Source organism: Panthera onca, chromosome D3 (genome assembly GCF_046562875.1).
Source record: "Panthera onca isolate mPanOnc1 chromosome D3, mPanOnc1 haplotype 2, whole genome shotgun sequence".
Lineage (NCBI taxonomy): Eukaryota > Metazoa > Chordata > Mammalia > Carnivora > Felidae > Panthera > Panthera onca.
The window spans coordinates 1142417-1163252 of NC_138350.1; the positions used below are offsets into that span (position 1 = coordinate 1142417).

At 49.5% G+C, this 20836-nt stretch overlaps 1 protein-coding gene and 1 long non-coding RNA gene across 4 annotated transcripts in view; one reads left to right on the top strand and one right to left on the bottom strand.

The window, feature by feature from the left end:
* Window positions 1–6712, bottom strand: part of SFSWAP (splicing factor SWAP) — a 70771-nt gene extending 64059 nt beyond the window's left edge. For 2 of the 3 annotated variants that reach the window (XM_078435958.2, XM_078435957.2), the window contains exons 1-3: window positions 6344–6712; window positions 3585–3754; window positions 2874–3005 (exon numbers count right to left, since the gene is read on the bottom strand). In XM_078435958.2, coding sequence (XP_078292084.1) covers window positions 2874–3005; window positions 3585–3754; window positions 6344–6561 — 520 coding nt within the window. In that variant the 5' untranslated portion in view covers window positions 6562–6712. Of the gene's footprint in view, window positions 1–2873; window positions 3006–3584; window positions 3755–6343 lie in introns of those variants that run through there. The other variant, XM_078435959.2, reaches the window with a different exon arrangement.
* Window positions 6713–7222: 510 nt separating this feature from the next.
* Window positions 7223–15902, top strand: LOC132665245 (uncharacterized). Its single transcript, XR_009604022.3, has 3 exons — window positions 7223–10649; window positions 15224–15400; window positions 15496–15902. It is a non-coding gene; the product is annotated as an uncharacterized LOC132665245 (long non-coding RNA).
* Window positions 15903–20836: the final 4934 nt, after the last annotated feature.

A 20836-nucleotide genomic window follows, 5' to 3' on the forward strand; every position in this document is an offset into this window, starting at 1 on the left:
TAAAACAAAATGAAACAAAAACACCCTTTTTAATAATGCAACACTGAAGTGAAACTTTGCTGTTAGTGGCATTGGGCAACAAACTGAGTTCTATTGTGTGTGTGTTATGTGTGTGTGTGTGTGCGTGTGTGTGTGCGTGTGTGTGCGCGCGTGCAGGTACACATGCCTGTGTGTGTGTGTGTGTTTAATACATATGGCATTGTACTGGCGTCTGGGTGGCTCAGTTGTTAAGCAACTGACTTCAGCTCAGGTCACGATCTCCCAGTTCATGGGTTCGAGCCCCACGTCGGGCTCTGTGCTGACAGCTCAGAGCCTGGAGCCTGCTTGGGATTCTCTGTTTCCCTCTCTCTGCCCCTCCCCGGCTCATGCTCTGTCTCCTAAAAATAAATAAATTTTGGGGCGCCTGCATGGCTCAGTTGGTTAAGCATCCAACTTCAGCTCGGGTCATGATCTCACAGTTCGTGGGTTCGAGCCCCGCGTCAGGCTCTGTGCTGACAGCTCAGAGCCTGGAGCCTGCTTCAGATTCTGTCTGTCTCTCTCTCTCTCAAAAATAAACATTAAAAAAATTTTAAAAGATAAAAATACATAAATAAATGTTAAAAAAATATACGTGGCATTTTATCTGTATTAACATAAGTTAAACTCAGAAAGTCAAGCTGTAAGTTTCACACGGGCCCAACTTTCCTTAAAAAAATTAATCACCATATAAAGCAAAGTCCTGAAAATATGATTATAAGAAAAAAAAAGTATATAATGCTAGAGAACTTTCTGTTAAAGAGAAAGCATACTAAAACTTCAAAGAGAAACAAAGTCACGTTGAAAGTCTTAAAACTCAGTAATTATAACAAAGTTTAATTTCATGGAAACAATATTCTAACCCCTGTAACAGGGGCTGGCAACTTCCTGAATGTCAGACAGTAAGCATTTCTGGCTGTAGATGGTTTCTAGGTGAACTACTCAACTCTGCTGTTGAGGCCGCACAGACACCATCAACAAATGAGCTGTGTGCCAATGAAACTTCATTTACAAAAACCCGCCAACGGGGGTAGTCTGCTGATCTCTAATCCAGAGCGTTAAGAAATTACCATTACGGATTTTTCCAATATTATGGATTTGTCACTTGATCTTGCAAAAGCCATTTGACCTTCATAAATTTCGATTCTTCACTTACATACTTGGTTCAGAAAGAAGACAACGTAACCTCAGCCATCCAGAACCCTGACATAGGTAACTTGTTCCGGATAAAGGAATGAGAGTGTTCACCGCTTAGACATGCCAGAACACTTCCAATGCACCGTAACTTCTGAAGGTATGGAATACCTTAACAAAGTTTTGACTCAACACAGTTCCCATGACAGTGGAAAAGTCTCTCCAGAAGCACGTAGAACAGAGTCGCACTATGACAGAGACTGTGTTGCTGCCCACAGAGTCATGAGCAGGACAAGGGGAAGGTCAACAAGGGTGGATCTGGGTGAATCTGCCCTGCATCGTGCTGTCCCATCAAGGAGACCCCCCGCCCCCGGTGAAGGGGCGAGAACCCAGCGCAGCCGCACCGCGCAGGGCAGACCACGTTTCAACGTTAAACTGCTGTAACCACTTCATACTCGTTGGGGGGTTTGTAACTTAAAGAGAAACAAATAATAGGGGCGCCTGGGTGGCGCAGTCGGTTAAGCGTCCGACTTCAGCCAGGTCGCGATCTCGCGGTCCGTGAGTTCGAGCCCCGCGTCGGGCTCTGGGCTGATGGCTCAGAGCCTGGAGCCTGTTTCCGATTCTGTGTCTCCCTCTCTCTCTGCCCCTCCCCCGTTCATGCTCTGTCTCTCTCTGTCCCAAAAAAAAAAAAAAAAAAAAAAAAAAAAAGTTGGAAAAAAAAGAGAAACAAATAATAGACTGTTAACTCTAAAACGAAGTCCCTGTATGACGTGATTCTAGTTTATTACTGTAAACATCTGAATAGGTTTCTAAAGTTATAGTTCTCCTTCTCTGTAATATTTTTATCAATTTTTTTTAAAAGTAGGCTCCACACCCAGTGTGGGGCTCCAACTCACAACCCCAAGATCAAGTGTCGCATGTTGTACCAACTGAGCCATCCAGGGGCCCCCTAAAGTTCTCCTTCCCTCTAAACAGAATATCCTGAATACGGTGATCAAGCCCCAAAGTTCCCGGTTAGTGTTACTGTCACCGATAATTAACAGGTGATTACCACACGAGGCCAAATGACTCAGGGCCGACAGAAGTGACAAAGGACATCTGTGTCTGTAGTACAGGAGTCCCGAGTGTTTAGCAGCACTTTTTTTTTTTTATATTCAAAGTTCCCAGCATTAATCCAGAAAAGCAGGATTTTAAAATCTTCAATTTTACATAAATATTACTGTAAAACACCAAGCTAAGTGGATACTGCGGGTCCTACTGAGCCTACCTTGTGCTCTTTCATGTTTGGGGGGAAGTGACTCCACGGGCGTCCTTCTACTGGAACTTGTCATTATTTTGGTTGGGGGGGGGGGGGGGGTTGTGAAGCAGGTTCACGTGAAGGTCATGAACGCCTGTCCTTCTAATGCCCCGAGAACGAATCCCTACGAATGTCAGTGCACTCGTGACCGGCTCAGAAACGAAGGATCCAGGCTGAGCAAGTGCCAGTCACCCGAGTCAGAGAGAAGTGAGCAAAAAGGCAACGAGACCCAAGTCTTGTGCGGACAAGTCTGGACGCACTTTCCACCGCCCCGGACACTCACTGTCTACCTCCTCGCTCGGTTTCACCCTAAGACGGAGCCCCACAGTGCTTGGTGTCACAGCGATGGCCCAACTGCCTGGCCGTAACCGCTCCGCGGGCCATGCGCCACCACCGGCGTGCCACCGGGCCAGCCCTCTCCTCTCACCTCTCTGTTTGGAAGGCTCCTCCTCCTCTGTGGGTTCCGATGGGTCGTAGTAATCGCTGCCGTAAGTGAACCCCACTGCGTTGTAGCTCCCGTCCTCGGCCAGTGCCTCACTCAACCGCTTGTATTCTTCCTCTTGAACAAAAACGAGAGTTTTGTTAACAAGGGCGGAAATTTACGGAGAAAAAGTTTACACATTTCTAAAGTTGCAGCTGTCAGTAAAGCATACAACACGCTTTTGTCAACCTCTTTTTGAGGCAAAAACGTTTTGAGAAATTCACACTTCATATCGATCAATATGTACTTTTGCCAGTACACGTTTACCACAGACAGCAGGATACGCGTCTTTTGTGGAAAGTTTCTTCCTGCTGAGAAATGTGGGGAGTAAGAACCGTATTAAAGATTAAGGCAGAGACAAGAACATCAATTTTAGTTTATACGATACTGTTAAAGAAGAACAATTAAAGAGTTTGGTTTTTGTTTTTTCAAATCCCAGTCTGCCCTCAAAAGCTGGGAAAATTCTCTGTGGCTCTATATATAAACTATCCTGAGGTCCTCTCAGAACGCAAAGACTCCTGTTTTTCCAATCCACTGGGTACTGTCAAGATAATATCAGAAAGAGTGAGTATAAAAAAATGAATGGGAGTAAATTTTAAACACTTAAAAAATTTTGTAAAGTGTGTTGCTTTGAAGTAAGTTTGTCCTGAGCAGTACCTTGCCTCGCCTCCGCCTCAAGCAAGTCCGTATGCAAGGCTAAATACCTCTCCTCATCACACACGGCATCTATTCGTGCCTCCTCTTCAGAGAGCTGGTAGTCACGGTTCCACGTGGAGTACTCAGCATCGTACTCAGAAAGGTCATGCAGGTGACCGCGCCCATCGTATCTGTAATATGAACAAGCTGGTCAACGGAAAGAAGGTAACGTCGAGATGGGTGTGTGTGCGACGTTTCACACATGTATACTTACCGATTAAAACAGAGAAATAAAAATAAGGAAACAAACATAAAAAATCCTCTTGGGTCTATATTTAATTTGGCTAATCACATCTCACCTACTTTTAAACTCAAGTTATCTTAACAAAGTCTAAATTCCTCGGTATAATATGATAAAACTTATAATTAAGGTAAACGATCCTTTAATAGCATAAAGGGTATCCACGTCACTGGCAGAGCTTACCGTTTATGGTTTGGTCAACCATTCAATGCCATTTGCCAAAAAAAAAAAAAAAAAAAAAAAAAAAAAAAATTTCTGGAAAGTCAAATATCATAGCTTACATTCACACAAACCGAATACATAAATACCTATCCGTAAGAACCCAACGGTCGAAATTTCCTCGCTTCTTTCTGCTAGTCCCGAACTCTCAGGAGAGATCTTCACCAAAGAAACTTGCGTCCATTGGAGGTAAAATCTTGGCTAGGCTCGCCCCCTAGCCACTTGGCTGAGGAAATAAGTGCTGGGTTATGTGATAGAGAGACACACATACATAGGAACAGTGACATATACATGCAGTTTAAGGAGGTTCACCGGAAACAGAGCAAAACTATGAGAAGGTGTGGCTTATTCGCTTCTGAACTTTATTCCCCGAGGAAACAACGTACGTGAAGACACATCCGTGTTTACTTGCATGGACCAAGAGGCACTTGGGCCAAATTAGGAATAAGAGCACTTTCTGCTGTATTTTTAACATAATAATGCAATGAAGCTGCTGTCGACATGCAACATCAAAGAGTAAGAGAGCCAGAAACACTCAGGTTTAGAGTTGCAAAAAAATAGACAGAGGCACACACAAAAGTCTGCCTAATTTTTTAACGCTGACTTTTGTCATGAGGACCAAAAGGTACTTAAAAAAACAGAACAAAAAAGACATTTATAAGAAAAAGGCCAAAATTCCAGAGTAGCCAAGTTATTGCATTTTATTAAATTGCAAAATTATTTTTACTTTGCTGTAAACCTCCTTAACTTACAAATGTAGATCATTATTTGAAACTATTACACATGTACATGTGTGGCGTTTGCTCCCCATTCACGGAAGGCCTAACTCCAGTCACGTACAGAACGATAAGGAAAACTGCATAAAGAGCTCAGACTTCACCGTTGACCAAATTTTCATAACAAATAGCACAGGTAACGCTTTGGAAAAGCAAGCCGCCTGACAGCTCAGGCAACCTCGTTCGATAGAAACTACGGTTTAAAGGCACAACATGTTTGAGGAGGGCGAGGCGTCCCGTCCGGACCGATCCGGCAGCCCTCCCTTCAAGAGTCACTGTTGCCTAGATCTAACTCCAAACGGAAATGTCAGGGGTGGAAAAAGGCCTATTTGGTCATTAATGTGTCCATTTTTTGGCCAGCGCACAGGTCATCCCTACAGTCACGTTCCAGGGCTTTGTAGAATCCAGCTTTAATCAAACGACGGGCTTCCTTCACTCGGAGAGACTATTCCAGTTAAATGGCTGGTCATCCTTAGCTTTTCAGTCCGGGCCCCAGAAGCAGAGTTGCCAAACCGGCAAAAAACAAAACAAAACAAAACAAAACAAAAAAACCAAACCAACAAAAACCCCAAGAAGGAGAAGGAAAGAAAGGGGGACTGAAAACATGGGGGGGGAGAGGGGAGCAAACGGCCTACACCATGTAACGCCATCCTTTTCAAATCAAACATCTTTAGATGTCCCCGACCCCAGTACCCCTCTGCCCAAAGCGGCTGAACACCCTCCGGGGAGATGACCTAAAGCGGGTTTGATTTGAAAAGAAACACATCTATATCCCAGTTCCGCCCTTCGGGTTTAAGAGACCGTGAAACCAGCCCTAAGAACACTACCTCTAGGAGCAAAGCCAGTGTCTGCACGAAGTCAACTGGCTTCCAACTGATTGGCAACTTCGCCCCCTGGTCTGAATCACTCAAACCAGTCAGATTATCACGGGGTGGGGGAGGGGGGAGGCTGACGGAGTCAAATGTCACGCCGGCAAAATACGGGCGCTCCACGGAGGGCGCCGGGGGCTTACGAGGTTCGAGGCGCACTCTGGGGGCCCGAGAAGTTTTCTAACCGCGCGGCCTCAGTGTGCGGCGTTTCGGGGTGTCCTCCCACCACACGGAGCTGTGGGAGCGCCGCGCGTAGGGAGGCAGCGCACGACCCCAAGGCAACGCGGGTCAGGGGAGGCCAAGGCACCGGCAGCTTCCACCGCGTGGAGTGGCCAACTGGAACCAGTGACAGGGGTGAGGGGTCGCGAGGGGCTGCAGGAGCAGAGACGATCCCTCCGGCGACAGACACGGCACGCAACTCCAGCCAGTGCCTTAGGGCAGGTTTCACCGTCCCCCTCCCTCTAAAACCAGGGGGATGTAAGGACAGAGGAGGGGGTCCCCCGGATCCCCGCTGGCTCCACAAAACCCTCTTTAGTCCTGGCCATCAAGTCAACATCAGACGAAATCAAGCGGGCGAGGGAAGGGGAGGACCGACGGGTGGGGGGAGGAACCGACCTGTCGATGAGGATCTTGTGGTCCCCCATCCAGGGGATGAGGTGCTGTCCCTGTTCCTGGGCCAGGGCCCGCTCATCATCCCGGAACAGCTTGCAGGCATAGCCGAAGACCAGCAGCTCCACTCGGTTCCCCCCACCGCCGGCACCTCCGGGTCCGGCCTCCTCCTTCGCGCCGCTTTTCCTCTCCGTTTTGGCACGGCCTCCGCTCGCGCCGTACATGACAGCGTCCCCGGCGTCCAGGCTGGTCCTCTTCTGCGCCGCGCGGATGTCCCCAATGCCTCCGCCTGGCCTACCCCCTCAGTCAAAAGCGCCGCATCCCGGGCCCAAACTCGACACCGCCGCCATAGCGGGCAACAAAATGGAGGAAGCGCAACTTCCGGCGACGGGCAGCCCTACTTCCGGCGAGCAGCTTCCGCAGATTCGCTACCCTTCGGAGCCGTTTGAACCGCTAGAAAGTATTTTGGCTTTAGCCTTTTGCATTCGGAGGCGTCGCCACGGTGGGAGCTGATGTGGTCAGAGGACAGTGCATGTTTAGCGTTAGTTTTCTCAAACAATTGTCCAGAGCAGTGGCGAAAATGCGGCGCCGGATTGCGCGCTACCTGCATCAGGGCGGCGGGCGCTGGGCGGAAGGAGGGCGGGTGCTGCGCAGGTCGAGTGCGCGGCTCGGCGGGGCGGCCCCTCCCTGCGTCTGTGCTCTCCCGGCCGCTGCGACCCGGGCAGGGGTCTGGGGGGTCGGGAGCCGGGGGGATTCGGGGCCCGGGGAACCGGGGGATTCTGAGACTGTGGAGCTCTTGAGGCGAAGGGCTGGGGGCCGGGGGAGCTCGGGGCCCAGGGCCTGGGGGATTGGGGGCTAGGGCCTGGGGGGGGGGGGGTGCGGGGAGCTCGGGGGTCAAGGGCCTGGGGGCGCCAGGCAGCTCGGGGCCCAGGCCTGGGGGTCCGGGGGCAGGGGGAGTCTGAAGAAGGGCCCGGGCCACGTCCTGTCCAGGGCGATCGCTTCACCTTTCTGAGGTTCTGGTAACTTCTCGGTCCTGGAGACCCGGACCCTCGCTCATCCCGCCTACTTCGGAAGGTGCCCTCAGCGGATACCACAGGGCTTAGTAGGCCGTGAAGCCCCTCGCAGTAACCGGATTTTGTGTGGACTCGTGTGGGAGAAAAGTGGTCGGGGTTGGTGGAGGGGGCCCGCTTCTCGAGACCAGCCACCTGGATGCGGGGTGGCTGCCGAGGAGCCAACTCCGGGGCCTCGGTTTTACCACCTGTGTTTTCATTAGGAGAGTGGCTCCTTCTGGTGCACCCTAGACTGTCAGCGGCTGCCGTGCAGAAGCGTTGCCTTGGGGCCCAGAGCCCTCTCTGCACTGGGTCTGATGCTGGCAGTGACGTGGACGTTCTTCTCCCGCACCCACATCTCTTCTGCACAAACCAGTGACAAGTCTTTCTGCTAGTAACGTTGACATAGCGCATTCAGACCTTAATAGGGTTTTAAAAATTAAGCCACAAGCAGTTCCCACCTCAGGGCCTTTGCCCTTGTGATATCTTTGGGGGTGTCACTCTTCTTTCTTTTTATGTGGCAGGCTCCCCATCCAGGGCTCAGTTCTGTCCCTTTCTCAGCCAGGCTGTCGGTGTCCCCGCTAGAGTGTCTCACACTGCTCAGTCCTGCCGATCTGCCTTTGGGGTGCCCACGCCACCACCCCACATTACCTCCTGTATGCAGCACCACCCCCTCCCCCGTTAGCTTCAGGAAAGCTGAGGTTTGTGGGTTCATCTAGGCATCCCCACGGCCTGGGGTAGCACCCGCACGCAGTAGAATGAACGTGAGCGAGCCATCATTCTATCTGGCTCCACAGGGTGCCCTGCTGCCACTGAGGGGGGCCTACCATGGCTCTCAGTTATTTGGTAAGTCCCACCTGGTTGGTCCAGGCAAGTGCTGGGTCTCGGGGACGCCGGGTTTGCTTTGAGCTTTCCCTTAGGTTCAGAGAGCAGAGTAAGGCCCAGTGCTCCTAGCCAAACTCCACTCCTCCTTTGACCTCAAGAGGATTCTGGAAGAACCTCCCGACCCTGTGCAGATGGCTTTCTCAGCCTGGCATGGGATTTCGAAGGCCTGGGTTGCATTCCTAACTCTAATTTCAGTTCCAGTGGAATTTGGAGTTAGTCTTGTTCTCTTTCTGAGCCTCTCTTTTCTATAAAATGGGGGCAGGACAGTACTCTGTCCTTCAGAAGACTGCTGGAGATCTTAGGACTGATGCTCCAGGATGTCCATTCGGCCCCAAGTGTGTTTTCAAACGAAAGCACTGAAGCCTGTGTGCCCAGGGGCGGGGGGGGGGGGGGGGGGGCGCAGGTGTTGAACGGGCTCCGTGGTTTTTGAACGGTGGGTTGCAGTGCAGTCTGCTGCTGCTCGTGAAATCGGCTTAGGGGCTCCTAACCAGCACGAACGCATGAAGAGATCTTGAGGTTGTTTCTTTGCATTTCCAAATGAATCTTCGCATCAGCTTCCCCAGCTCTTCCCAGAAGCCTATGTCTGTTTACGTTGGGATTGCTGGGGAGAGTTGAGGCCTCTGCAGTATTTGCTCCTCTGGTTTACTAGACAGAAATCTTTCAAAAAGTCTCAAAAGTTTTCTCGGTTTCTCCGCAAAGATCTTCTGCATGTTAGCTTTATTCCTAGATTGGGGCGCCTGGGTGGTTCAGTCGGTTAAGCGTCCGACTTCAGCTCAGGTCATGATCTCACGGTTCATGGGTTCAAACCCCACGTCGGGCTCTGTGCTGACAGCTCAAGAGTCTGGAGCCTGCTTCTGGTTCTCTGTCTCCCCCTCTCTGCCCCTCCCCCGCTTGTGCTCTGTCTCTGTCTCTCAATAATAAATAAATGTTAAAAAAAATTAGATTTATTCCTGGATACTTCACTCCTCGATGCCGTTAGGCCCCTCACTTGCAAATTGTTTGTTGCTAGGAATACAGTTTTTAAAAGCCGATTTTGTGTTTGGCTGCCTTGCTCAGTTTCATTATTCTCCATGATTTATCTGTAGATCGGTTTGGATTTCTGACATAGACGATCATGTGGTCTGTAAACGATGCCCACTTTCTTCTCAATCCTAGCGTGTTCTTCCTGGCCCTTGTTCCGTTCTTTATCTCTCTCCCCTCGTCCTGTGAGCTCCTCTACTCCAAGGCAGAACCCGCGAGCGCTGTGTCCCCTTGTCAGTTGCCGGTGTGCACGAAAGTTTTCCTGTCTCTACAACTGAGTGAGGTCCTCCAGGAGCAGGAGAGACGGGAGAGCGCTGGGTTTCAGGGGGATGCATTGAAGATCCTCTTACTAACAGAGAAGGTATTAGGTGGCCCAGCCAGCCACAACAGCTCCGTTTTACTTCATTCCTACTGAATGTGTCATCAGGTGGTAGGGGAAGACCTGGAAACACGTTATTACTGCAAAGGGGGGTAGAATGTGTGAGCCTGAAAATGCTGTGTTTAAAAATAACAGCTCACCCTCGGTGAGCACTTTATCAGTCACGGTTCGATCGGGAACACAGAGGTGGTTCCGCAGAGGGAAGCTTCCCACCTGAACAAATAATAACGGCCTAGGAAGAGCCGCAGACAGCTAGGCAAGGCAGCCCAGAGCCCCCCCCCCCCCCCCCCCCTGGGCTGGAGGAACAGGTCCCTGGTGGCGTCATCGCAGCCCGGTGGGGGCTGGAGCTGGAGGCTGGGACCAAAGGAGGGGCTCGGAGAGCTGGCCCCAGGAGGAAGCTGAAGACGACGCCGGAGATGCTTCCAAAACCGAGGACAGAAACACTCGGGCTTCCCTCCTCCCAGCCTCCAGTGCCCGGCCGGACCGAGGTGGGAGCCAGCAGCCCCGAGCCCAGAGACAACTTGCAGGAGGAGCCTTCTGGGACCCTGAGCAGAGGGCGACAATGGGTGTGGGGACACGGGCACCCCCGAGCACGCGTGTTGCCCACTTCGTCCTCGAGGCCCCGTGAGAAAGAAGCCAGGTAGAGTAGAAGCTCAGGTAGAGTCACAGGCTAAGCCTGGCGTCACCAGACCAAGACAGTCACAGTTTTGGGTCTCCCAGTAATGGACTCTTACCAGTCAGTCAGGAGTCGCCCAGTGGGCACTAGTTACATGGTCTGACCGACGGAACCCTGCCGTCTCCTGAAGGAAAGTAACAGATGCGATGACCACCCTGCGTTTCCGTGTCGGGTGACTGCCTTGTTCCTGCCCCCTTCTGCCCGCGGGAGTCTGCGCACGGCTCCTCGGAGCCCGTCTGTCTGCTGGCTGGATGCCACCGATCCTGAATTATTGAAGAGAGGCAGAAGGATCTTTAAAATGTGGTTGGTTGAATTTTGTTTCTTTTTAAAAATTTTTTTATTTTTTAATTTATTTTTTTAATTTACATCCAAATTAGTTAGCATATAGTGCGACAATGATTTCAGGAGCAGATTCCTTAATGCCCTTTACCCATTTAGCCCATCCCCCCCCCACCACCCTTCCAGTAACCCTCAGTTTGTTCGCCATATTTAAGAGTCTCTTCTGTTTTGTCCCCCTCCCTGTTTTTTATATTATTTTTGTTTCCCTTCCCTTATGTTCATCACTTCTGTGTCTTGAAGTCCTCATGAGTGAAGTCATATGATATTTGTCTTTCTCTGACTAATTTCACTTAGCATAATACCCTCCAGTTCCATCCACGTAGTTGCAAATGGCAGGATTTCATTCTTTTTTATCACCGAGGAATACTCCATTGTATCTGTATACCACATCTTCTTTATCCATTCATTCATCGATGGACATTTGGGCTCTTTCCATACTTTGGTGGTTGTCGATAGCACTGCTATCAACATTGGGGTGCATGTGCCCCTTCGAGTCAGCATTTTTGTATCCTTGGTTTAAATACCTAGTAGTGCAATTGCTGGGTCATAGGGTAGTTCTATTTGTAACTTTTTGAGGAACCTCCATACTGTTTTCCAGAGTGGCTGCACCAGCTGGCATTCCCACCAACGATGCAAAAGAGATCCTCTCTGCATCCTTGCCAACATCTGTTGTTGGCCTGAGTTGTTAATGTTAGCCATTCTGACAGATGTGAGGTGGTACCTCATTGTGGTTTTGATTTGTATTTCCATGATGATGAGTGATGTTGAGCATTTTTTCATGTGTCAGCCATCTGGATGTCTTCCTTGGAGAAGTGTCTGTTCATGTCTTTTGCCCATTTCTTCACTGGATTATTTGTTTTTTGGGTGTTGAGTTTGATAAGTTCTTTATAGATTTTGGATACTAATCCTTTATCTGGTATGTCGTTTGCAAATATGTTTTCCATTCTGTCAGTTGCCCTTTAGTTTTGCTGATTGTTTCCTTCCCTGTGCAGAAGCTTTTTATCTTGATGAGGTCCCAGTAGTTCATTTTTGCTTTTGCTTTTGCACATCTTCCTCCGGAGACGTGTTGAGTAAGAAGTTGCTGCGGCAGAGGTGAAAGAGGTTTTTGCCTGGTTTCTCCTTGAGGATTTTGATGGCTTCCTGTCTTACATTGAGGTCTTTCAACCATTTTGAGTTTATTTTTGTGTATGGTGTAAGAAAGTGGTCCAGGTTCATTCTTGTGCGTGTCGCTGTCCCTTTTTCCCAGCACCACTTGCTGAAGAGACTGTCTTTATTCCATTGGATATTCTTTCCCATTTTGTCAAAGATGAGTTGGCCATACATTTGTGGGTCCATTTCTGGGTCCTCTATTCTGTTCCACTGATCTGAGTGTCTCTTCTTGTGCCAGTACCATACTGTCTTGATGATGACAGTTGTGTAATACAGCTTGAAGTCTGGGATTGTGATGCCTCCTGCTGTGGTTTTCTTTTTCAAGATTGCTTTGGCTAATTCGGGGTCTTTTCTGGTTCCGTACAAATTTTAGGTTGGTTCTAGCTGTGTGAAGAATGCTGGTGTTACTTTGATAGGGATTGCATTGAATATGTAGATTTCTTTGGGTAGTATTGACATTTTAACAATATTTGTTCTTCCTATCCAGGAGCATGGAATATTTTTCCATTTTTTTGTGTCTTCTTCAATTTCTTTCATAAGCTTTCTATAGTTTTCAGTGTGTAGATTTTTCACCTCTTTGGTTAGATTTATTCCTAGGTATTTTATGGTTTTTGGTGCAACTGTAAATGGGATCGGTTCCTTGATTTTTCTTTCTGTTGCTTCATTGTTGGTGTATAGGAATGCAATCATTTCCATCCAATGATTATAGGATGCATTGATTTTATATCCTGCCACTTTGCTGAATTCATGGATCAGTTCTAGCAGTTTTTTGGTGGAATCTTTTGGGTTTTCCATATAGAGTACCATGTCATCTACGAAGAGTGAAAGTTTGACCTCCTCCTGGCTGATTTGGATGCCTTTTATTTCTTTGTGTTGTCTGATTGCAGAGGCTAAGGCTTCCAATACTAGGTTAAATAACAGTGGCAAGAGTGGACATCCCTGTCTTGTTCCTGACTTTAGGGGGAAAGCTCTCAGTTTTTCCCCATTGAGGAAGATATTAGCACCAGGTCTTTCATATATGGCTTTTTTGATCTCAAGGTATGCTCCTTCTATCCCTACTTTCTTGAGGGTTTTTATCAAGAAAGGATGCTGTATTTTGTCAAATGCTTTCTCTGCATCTATTGAGAGGATCATGTGGTTCTTGTCCTTTCTTTTATTGATGTGATGAATCACATTGTTTTGCAGATATTGAACCAGTCTTGTATTCCAGGTATAAATCCCACTTGGTCGTGGTGAATAATTTTTTTAATATATTGTTGGAGCCGGTTGGCTAACACCTTGTTGAAGATTTTTGCCTCCATGTTCATCAGGGAAATTGGTCTATAGTTCTCCTTTTTAGTGGGGTCTCTGTCTGGTTTTGGAATCAAGGTAATGCTGGCTTCATAGAAAGTGTTTGGAAGTTTTCCTTCCATTTCTGTTTTTTGGAACAGCTTCAAGAGAATAGGTGTTAACTCTTCCTTAAATGTTTGATAGAATTCCCCTGGAAAGCCATCTGGTCCTGGACTCTTGTGTTTTGGGAGATTTTTTATTACTAATTCTATTTCCTTACTGGTTATGGGTCTGATCAAATTTTCTATTTCTTCCTGTTTCAGTTTTGGTAGTGTATATGTTTCTAGGAATTTGTCCATGTTTCCAGATTGCCCATTTTATTGTCATATAATTGCTCATAATATTCTCTTATTATTGGTTTTATTTCTGTGTTGGTTGGGATCTCCCCTCTTTCATTCTTGATTTTATTTATTTGGGTCATTTCCTTTTTCTTTTTGATCAAACTAGCTAGTGGTTTATCAATTTTGTTAATTCTTTCAAAAAACCAGCTTCTGGTTTCTTTGATCTGTTCTACCGGCTTTTTTTGTTTGTTTGTTTTTTGGTTTCAATAGCATTAATTTCTGCTCTAATCTTTATTATTTCCTGTCTTCTGCTGGTTTGGGGTTTTATTTGCTGGGTTTTTTCCCATCTTTTTAAAGTGTAAGGTTAGGTTGTGTATCTGAGACCTTTCTTCCTTCTTTAGGAAGGCCTGGATTGCTATATACTTTCCTCTCATGACCACCTTTGCTGTTTCCCAGAGGTTTGGGGCTGTGGTGTTATCATTTTCATTGACTTCCATATACTTTTTAATTTCCTCTTTAACTTCTTGGTTAGCCCATTCATTCTTTAGTAGGATGTTCTTTAGTCTCCAAGTATTTGTTACCTTTCCAGTTTTTTCTTGTGGTTGATTTTGAGTTTCATAGCATTGTGGTCTGAAAATACGCACGGTATGATCTCGATCTTTTTGTACTTACTTAGGGCTGATTTGTGTCCCAGTATGTGGTCTATTCTGGAGAACGTTCCATGTGCACTGGAGAAGAATGTATATTCTGCTGCTTTAGGATGAAATGTTCTGAATATATCTGTGAAGTCCATCTGGTCCAGTGTGTCATTCAAAGCCATTGTTTCCTTGTTGATTTTCTGATTAGATGATCTGTCCTTTGCTGTGAGTGGGGTGTTGAAGTCCCCTACTAGTATGGTATTATTATCAAGGAGTTTCTTTATGTTTGTGATTAATTGATTTATATATTTGTGTGCTGTCACATTTGGAGCATAAATGTTTACAATTGTGAGGTCTTCTTGGTGGATAGACCCCGAATTTTGTTTCTTAATGGCCTCTTCCTGAAGAAGATGCTACTTGAACTAAGTCTCACAGAGATGTTCATCAGCCTGTTGTCCGTCCTGTCGGAGGCCGCAGATTGCTGGGGGCCTGCCCCGGGGCCTCTGCCTCTCCCCACCCAGGCAGCTGTCCTACCCATGTCCTCTGTGCCCCTCTGTCTCTGAGAGGCTCATGCTGGGAGACAGACGTCCAAAACGCCTGTCCAAGGGGCACCTTGTTCGCTCAGTCGGTTAAGCGTCTGACTTTGGTTCAAGTCATGATCTCATGGTTCGTGAGTTCGAGCCCTGCGTCGGGCTCTGTTTGGACAGCTCAGAGCCTGGAGCCTGCTTTGGATTCTGTCTCCTCGCTCTCTGCCCCTCCCCTGCTCGTGCCCGTCTCTCTCTGTTTCTCTGTCTCTCTTTCTCCCTCAAAAATAAACATTAAAAAAAAATAAAAAGCCCCTTCAGTTGGAATGTTGCACAGGGAGGGGGATGTTTTCCTCAGGAGGATGTTTTCTCAAACCGGAGCCGTGGACACCAGCTGGCCACCTGCCTCTGCCGTTATGCCCGTGGCATAGAGCATCTTGGTCGCAGTGTGGCTCAGGCTCCCTTCAAGCCAGTATTGTAACAACCTGGTTTGAAGATGAAATGGGGCTGTGCCAAACACCGTAGCGTGTGCATCAGCTGGTGATGTTTTGTTGTAAAGACAAAAGACCTGTCACGCACTTAGCCCTTAATAATCGGTTCTCCGTCTTCCTCCCCAGGCTTCTCCCCTTGTGTTATTTCCAGAAGCTTGGAAAGCTCAGGAAGAAAAAGCACTCTTTCAACGTGACAATTAATACCAACTCCCCGGACACCAAACCGACAGATCTTATTTTTCCTTTCTCTCCACGAGCACCGTTTGCTGGGTCCAGAAACAACCACAAAAATAAAACCCCAGAGTAAGCAGCACAGTGTCCCATTTCCCCCCTTTTCTGGCTGGTTTCATACGTGATATATCCCTTCACCCAGGACCTCTCCTTTCTTTGAAATCTAGTTTTCCGGGTGAGAGGCTCCGAACTGTCATGGGGAAGCGTATTCTTTCCCACCGGTCGTTGCAAGCGCGAAACGGGCCCTTCCTGTGCCGGTAGCTGGACTGGGCAGGTGGCTCGTGGCTCTGGTGCGGCTCAGCTGTGTTATTCCCGACGCTTCGGTCACCTTCACTTCCCAACTGTATGGATTCACTGTTTAAAAATATGAGACTATGGGGGCGCCTGGGTGGCTCAATCGATTAAGTGTCGACTCGATTTCAGCTCAGGACATGATCTCACAGTTTGGGAGTTCGAGCCCCACGTCAGGCTCTGTGCTGACATTGCTGAGCCTGCCCGGGATTCTCTCTCTGCTCCCCCCACCTCGCTCTCAGAATAAGGGAATAAACTAAAAAAATAAAAATATGAGACCCTGTATTTTACTCCTTACCAAATTGTTCCCGGGCATCGTTTCGCTCACTGATGGGTGTTATATTCGGGTTGAACTCTGGAGAGAGAATGAGTGATTTGTGAACTATCATATCTGTGGAGCCATCGCGATACATTTGAGGGTCAGACCTCACCCGGGCCCGAGGTGCGCTGTGGGCCTTAAGGAGCAGGTACGTGGTTACGGTCCGTCCGTGCCTGGTCACAGCTGCCCAAATCTTCCGTTGTCTTGAACACCCGCCGCGTCTTTCCTGTTAAACGTGCCAGTGCATCGGCACACACACCGTGAGCGTGGCCTCGTGTGGCCAAAGGGACTTTGCAGACGTGGTTAAATTAAGGGTCTAGAGATGAGGAGGTCATCCTGGATTATCTGGGTGGGCTCAGTGTCCTTATGACAGAGAGGTAGGAGTGGCCAAGTCAGGGGAGAAGACTGTGGGAATAGGGATGCAGATTTGGGTGACGTGGTGACCTCTAGAAAGTGGGAGGCAAGAAAGGATCCTCCCGAGGCTCGGATGGAACCAGCCCCGCCCACACCTGCTGTTAGCCCTTTAAAGACTCATTTTGGACTTCTGATCCCCAGAACTACAAGAAAGAAAGTTCGTGTTGCGTTAAGCCACTGAGTTGGTGGTCATTTGTTAACAGCAGCCCTGGGAAATTCATGCGTCTGGTGACTATATTGAACTTTCTCGGGAACTGCCAAACTTTTCCAAATGGCTGTACCATTTTACATCCCACAGGACACGGTGTGCTCAGTCCTGTTGGGTTTAGCCATTTTGTGGTGTGTAGCTCACTGTGGACACCGGCTGGCCACCTGCCTCTGCCATTATGCCCGTGGCATAGAGCATCTTGGTCGCAGGATGACTGGTTTCGATTTGCGTTTCCCTGTTGACTAATAATGCTGAGGTGCTTTTCCTGTGCTTACCGGCCGTTCAGGCACATTCTCAGGTGAAGTGTCTGTAAAATCTTTTGCCCATTTAAAAATTACGATATTTTCAGGGTGCCTGGATGGCTCAATTGGTTGGGTATCTGACTCTCGATTTCAGCCCAGGTGATGATCTCGCAGTTTGTGAGTTCAAGCCCCGGAGTCAGGCCTGCTGCTGTCAGCACGGAGCCTGTGGAATTCTCTGTCTTTCTCTCTCTCTCTCTCTCTCTGCCCCTCCCCTGCTTGCTCTCTTTCTCTCTCAAAAATAAATACAAGCATTTTAAAAATTACGGTATTTTCCATATACCATGATATACTGATTTGTTTTCTTCTTAACATCAACTATCACCCCGATTTTTATCATGCCTGTTTTTTATACTTTAGATGAATGGAACTGTCTAGTCTGTGCTCTTCTGGATCTGGGGGCTCGTTCGCCAGCAGGTTGGCAAGTCAAGTCGTCCGTAACATGGAGTGTTCTTGTCCAGTTCGCTCATTCTCGTTGCTGAATAATATCCGGTTGTGATAACATCATCGTGTGTTCACCTACTCTACTGTTTATGGGCATTCGAGTAGTTTCCTTTAGGGACTGTTTCGGAGAGTGGGGCCGTGACCGTGCTTGCGCGTGCCTGTTTGCACATGTTTACGCTGGTATTTGCCTCGGGGTGGGATTGGTGGGTTACAGGGTATTCAGCTCAAGTTCATACTGCCAGGCTGTTCCACGGGGCGTGCCAATCTGGCCCGGGCCGCGTTGTCACTGGGCATCTCCCCAGTGACGTGTTGGAGGCATACCCAGGCGACCCCGATGCCGATCAGGGCGGCTGACGTCGTCATCTTTGCGCTGCGGAAGCCCGGCAGGGTGTCGAGATTGGAAACCAGGGCCAGGGATGGGGTGGGACCAAGGGTCCGTGTAGGGATGAGTCGGTGAACACCTGTTCGTGCCGCCTCTGTGGCCAGCACCACTGCAGAAAGCATCTGGCCCCGGATGTTGCTGGGGAATTCGATTTAGAGGCACATATGATCGCTTCAGTGTGGGGGGGCCACCGGCAGTTTGTGAAGCAGGTGTGGTAGCTTTGAGTGGCTCCTTCTGTTGCCAAGTGACAGGCTTTCCTGTCTGTCAAATGAGCCTGAAAAGGACCGCGTCGAAATGGCGGCCTCAAACTGCCCTTGTCCAAGGGCATCCTCAAACGAGCCTGTACTACACCCAAAACTCTTCTCCAAATCAGGGACAGAAATAGAACAGTAAAACGCTTTCTTCAGCAGAGCCCGACCCCTGAGTGATTTCTTTCCACAAGGAGCAGGCGCTTTGTGGACTGGCTCGCTGTCCTTACATCTTCCCGGAACAGCCTGATTGTTACAGGGGTCCCTCAAATTGTCTTTTCCTCTAAGTCAGGAGCATTAAACTCAGGTGTCTACAGGGGCCAGGCACGTGATGCACAGGAGGTCCCCTCGGTGCTGGAAGGGGACGCCTTGGGGCTGGAGGGTGTCTTCCTCTAGAAGAGGACCTTCCGGGCCCTGCGGGGGCCCCAGCGCAGGGGCTTGGGGGGGAGGGGGGGCAGCTGGCAGTCTGGTTTCTGTGTGATCCTCCCCTCCCCCACACACCTTTTTTTAAGTCAGAGAAAGCGGGCCAAACAAAGCAGTTCTCCCTCAGGCTAGCACTTTGCAGCTTCAGCGCTGAAAGCTTTTCAGTGGTGTTTTTGAACACGTTTCAAAGCGGGGGCTCCAGCAGAGAGACACTGGGGCGCCTCAGAACCCAGGGAAGGCCTGAGTCTCGGCCCTTCTCACTGTCCCTGGGCGCGCCCCGAGAAGGGACAGAGGAGAGTCCCACCCCCCACCGTGGGCGGAGGTTTCTGGGAACCACTGTCCTCCTGCCTCAAGGACGGAGAGGCAGGAGTGTGTGATAGTGACCCCCAGCCAGGCTGGCCTCGCAGAGGGTGGGGGGTGGGCTGAATCGGGAACCTCTGACTAGCTGGGGCTTGCAGAGTTCAAGTACTGCCACCAGACGCAGAAGGGCTGGAGGGAGGGAATCCTGGCAAGGCTGAGGCTCTCAGGCAGTGAGAGACTGATCAGCATATAAATGATGGCTGGCGGGTGGTGGTTCTGGTGCCCGGGGACGCATTTTGTTCACGCGCAGTTCAGCCTCACCTGGATCCTGTTTTCTCTACGTGCTCGGTAAACCTTGTCTCCTGGGCTGGCCGGGCTCTGCCCTCCTCCCTGCGAGCCCTGCGTTAGGGTCATCTGAGCGAGTGGGGTTTTACTGGGACGAAACCCACCCGAGAACTCCCTGGTCACGGTCTCCGGAGGCCCGGCCTCCACGCAGCGCACCCAGAATACCCAGGTACCCCACGGTGGATTCCGGGTCCTGAGAAACCTTTGAGGTCGGTTTGCAGAACTTTGCCGGTGTGGACTCACCGCTATGCCACTGACGCAAGGACAGAGGTGGATTTCGAGTAGAGACATCTACCTGTAAATTCTCTCCCTAAATTTTGTATTTACTCTGGGATGGGTCAAAGTCCACAGAGGGTTGTTGCGTTTGTTTTGTTTTAGTCTGAGGCAGTGTTTAAACATTTGGAAGCTTCTCAAGGAATGTCTGGACCTTGGGCCATGGAGTTGCTGTTCTGGCGAGAAGCACACAGTGATTCCACCCCTCCCCCCACTCAGCTTTGCCAGGCTTCACCCCTTAGACACGGGGCCTGAGGGGCTGTGGGGGCGGCTTAGGAGACATCCAGGTGATGCGGTTTGGGAGTGGTGGGAGTCCGGAGCCGATGGCCAAGGAAGAATTCCTGAGACGTCTTTGGTTTTTAGTAAAGCCTGGGGACAGGACCCGTGGGCAGGATGAGCAGGCACTGGGGCTGTGAGGGGTGACTGATCACATGCCTTCAGGCTGGGGGTGGTTAGGCATAATGTAAATCTCTAAGGGATTTGAAAGTTTTTTAAATGCTTATTTATTTTTGAAAGAGACAGAAGACAGAGCTTGAGCAGGAGAGGGGCAGAGAGAGAGGGAGACCCAGAATCTGAAGCAGCTCCAGGCTCCGAGCTGTCAGCACAGAGCCCGAGGCGGGGCCCGAACCCACAAACTGTGAGATCGTGACCTGAGCCAAAGTCAGATGCTTAACCGGCTGAGCCACCGAGATGCCTCTGAGGAATTTGGAAGCAAGGTTTCCAGGACCCTGATGGGCTCGTTGCTGTTAGGAAAGGTCATTTATCACTGCCTCGTAAGACCTTACTCATGAGGCCCTTTCCACGTACATCAGGGGTGCCATATGCTTGGAGGATGATTGCCAACCTATGTCTTGGGGAGTAGAGATAAAGGAAGTTTCCAAAGGAATATTTATATGTTGAAGGAGACTTTACAGGATCCTGGGAGGTCGGGGCTAAGATTGCCCCGACCAAAGTGTCATCACGGAGGCAGCTGATCACCTAGAAGAAGGTCACTCTGCCTGTTTCACGGACTCATGGGCTGTAAGGAGACTGTTGCCTTTGTTTCCCATGTGACAGATGTGGGGCACTTATGAGGCACCCACTTACCAAATGCTAGAGGCACTTCAGGTCTGTAAACACTGGGAGGAAGCTGGGGGGGCGGTGGCCGAGTGCATCCCCGGCCTCAGCCCCCCAGCTCTTCTCACGCTGGCCCCTCAGTGGGTCAGACGCCCTCACTTGGTCCAAGGGCTCCGTGTCATAGAGCAGACACCCGCCCCTTCCCCTCCCTCCCTCCCCCCTTCTCTCCGCCTTGGTTCCCTGTCTGTGCGGAGGAAGGAAATACTAACGTGCAAGACCCCACCTCCCGGGACCAGAGGGCAGGGGTCCTGCCAGGTGCCCTGAGCCTCCCGAAGACAGTCCTCGTGCTGCCCCCTCTTTCTTGTCTGTCTCTGTCTCTCCACCTCTGTCTCTTTTCCACCCCATCTCTCTCTTCTGCGTCTGTCTCTGTCTGTCTCCGTGTCTCTGTCCCTTTCTCTGTCTCTCCCTGTCTCTCTCTGTTTCTGTGTCTGTCTGTCTCTCCGTCT